We start from the raw sequence: 2,235 nt of genomic DNA on the forward strand, positions 1-2,235 counted from the left end.
TTTTTACCCGCTTCTTCCTTTTTGGGTTACGGGGGTCACTGGTGCCCATATCCAGCATTCACTGTGACAGAGACAGGGGACACCCTAGACACGTCTCCAGTCCATCACAGGGACACAAACGAGACAAACAACCATTCACGCTCTCACTCACACCTAAGGAAAATTTAGAGTTACGAATCAGTCTAACATGAATGTTTTTGGTCCAACCAGAAAGGCCCCAGGCCGGGATTTGAACCGGCGACCTTCTCGCTGAGAGGCAACAACTGTGCCACCATGCCGCCTCAGAACAGTTTCATGTTTTATCATCACTTGCTTGTTTTAGAAAACATGCATGGATATTTTCTTCCTATTTTATGGCTTTTTGTTGCTATTTACTGCTGAACTGCTGCTGCAGTGCTTTCACTGATTGTCTGCAGGAGTTTCCAGTTAAGCTGCAGTCTATCTCTCAGTGTCTCCATAACATTTAGATCATCTTTGTTTGGGGCCTGAAGGTTTTCTAGAGGGGGTGCAGGGTCCCCGAGGAGGATGGAAGCTGTAGGGCTCACACACGCCTTCTCGTTCTCCTATAAAATAAAAATAAAAATAATGTTCAGCCGTATACTAAAGCACAACTAGTGTCTTCTATATGAAACTCGCCCTGGCCGTCCCACCTGCAGCAGCACCAAAGTGTGACCTTTAGCGAAGCTCTGAAGAAAACCAGTTAGGTGCTGCCACACGCCATCACACACGTCACTATCTGGCATCCGGACCAGAAGGACAAGGTTGGGGTTGTACTCATATCCCAGAGGTAAAAGGAGGCTAAAAACAGCATGCATGAATCCTGAGGTGTCACTGCAACCCTGCAGAAAAACACATAACATACACTCAGTTTCCAGACTATACATGTAGCATGGACATTTATTTTTATTTCACATGCTCATGATTGTGCTCATCAATTGTGCTCTTAGTATAACACACAGTACATTCTTCAGACACACTGGAATATAATATTTGCTCTTTTGTTCCTGTTTGTTTCCACTGGTGATCTGCACCACAAGTGTTTTCCTAAAGACAAAACAATAAAATAAGATCATATTATTTGGTTTGTGTCAAATTGTGCTATTAAACTTTATTTAAAAAAAATAATGATTATATAACCAATAATTACCCATCTCTGGCAATGTGATCAGGGACGGTTCCATTACCGACGTACACGATCAGAACCCTGCATCAATGTCAATGTCAATTTATTTATATTGCACATAAAAACAACAAAAGCTGACCAAAGTGCTTTACAGTTTAGACAGATTAAAAATAAAAAAAGAGTAAAAATGCATCTAGTGCCACTCAAAAACATAAGTTGACAGTAAAAACAACACACAACAACAATAAAATCAGCTCAACTTGTTCTCAGACTCTGTGTGGATGAAATGCCAAGGAATACAGATGAGTCTTGAGCAAAGATTTCAAAGTCTCAACAGTCTGAGCTGTCTTTAAATTCTCAGGTAAACTGTTCCACAGTTTTGGAGCAGCAACCGCAAAAGCCCGATCACCCCTGGATTTAAGTTTGGATCTGGGGACATCTAAGAGGAACTGGTTGGTAGACCGGAGTGCTCTTACTGGAGTGTAGATGTTAATGAGATCACATAAATATGACGGGGCCAGACATACAGACATATGTTACATCAATACAAATGAAAGCAGATTAGCAATGTGTCTAAAAATACAGTAGTCCCTCGCTACTTCGCAGTTCATTTATCGCGGACAAACCCTATTGCAGTTTTTTAAAAATAATATTGGACATGACACACAATAATAATAATAATAATAATAATAATAATAATAATAATAATAATAATACATTTTATTTCAGGGCACCTTTCAAAAACCCAAGGTCACCTTACAAAAACAATTAAAATCAGCAATTAATAAAAACAGAATCAACAAATAATTAAAATAAGTCACGATTGGCTGATTGATGGATGAGGCACACAATCGACATTAATTTTTTATTTAAAATAAATAATTTTAAATCATTTAGCACCTCCTGCACCTTTGTGCAGCCCACACTGCAGGATAAACTTCCTGCTGCAGCTGATCAGCTGATCTCCGTACAGAATGAAGAAGTGGGCGTGGCCAAGAACGCTTGCAGGTGGAAAAGAGCAGAGAAGGCAGGGAGCTGAAATCATGACATTTTGTGCTCTTTTAGAGCGTTTAGAGTTTAGAAACATTGTTTAGAATATTGCAAGTGTGGGA

At 39.8% G+C, this 2,235-nt stretch overlaps 1 protein-coding gene across 1 annotated transcript in view; it reads right to left on the bottom strand.

Annotated features, from left to right (window-relative positions):
• Window positions 1–358: 358 nt before the first annotated feature.
• The window catches only part of hdac10 (histone deacetylase 10), a 72,691-nt gene continuing 70,814 nt past the window's right edge, over window positions 359–2,235 (bottom strand). The window contains exons 16-19 of the mRNA XM_037683736.1: window positions 1,148–1,204; window positions 963–1,044; window positions 651–839; window positions 359–563 (exon numbers count right to left, since the gene is read on the bottom strand). Coding sequence (XP_037539664.1) covers window positions 372–563; window positions 651–839; window positions 963–1,044; window positions 1,148–1,204 — 520 coding nt within the window. The 3' untranslated portion in view covers window positions 359–371. The remainder of the gene's footprint in view (window positions 564–650; window positions 840–962; window positions 1,045–1,147; window positions 1,205–2,235) is intronic.

This window comes from Nematolebias whitei, chromosome 10 (genome assembly GCF_014905685.2).
Source record: "Nematolebias whitei isolate Nwh7 chromosome 10, NemWhi1, whole genome shotgun sequence".
NCBI lineage: Eukaryota > Metazoa > Chordata > Actinopteri > Cyprinodontiformes > Rivulidae > Nematolebias > Nematolebias whitei.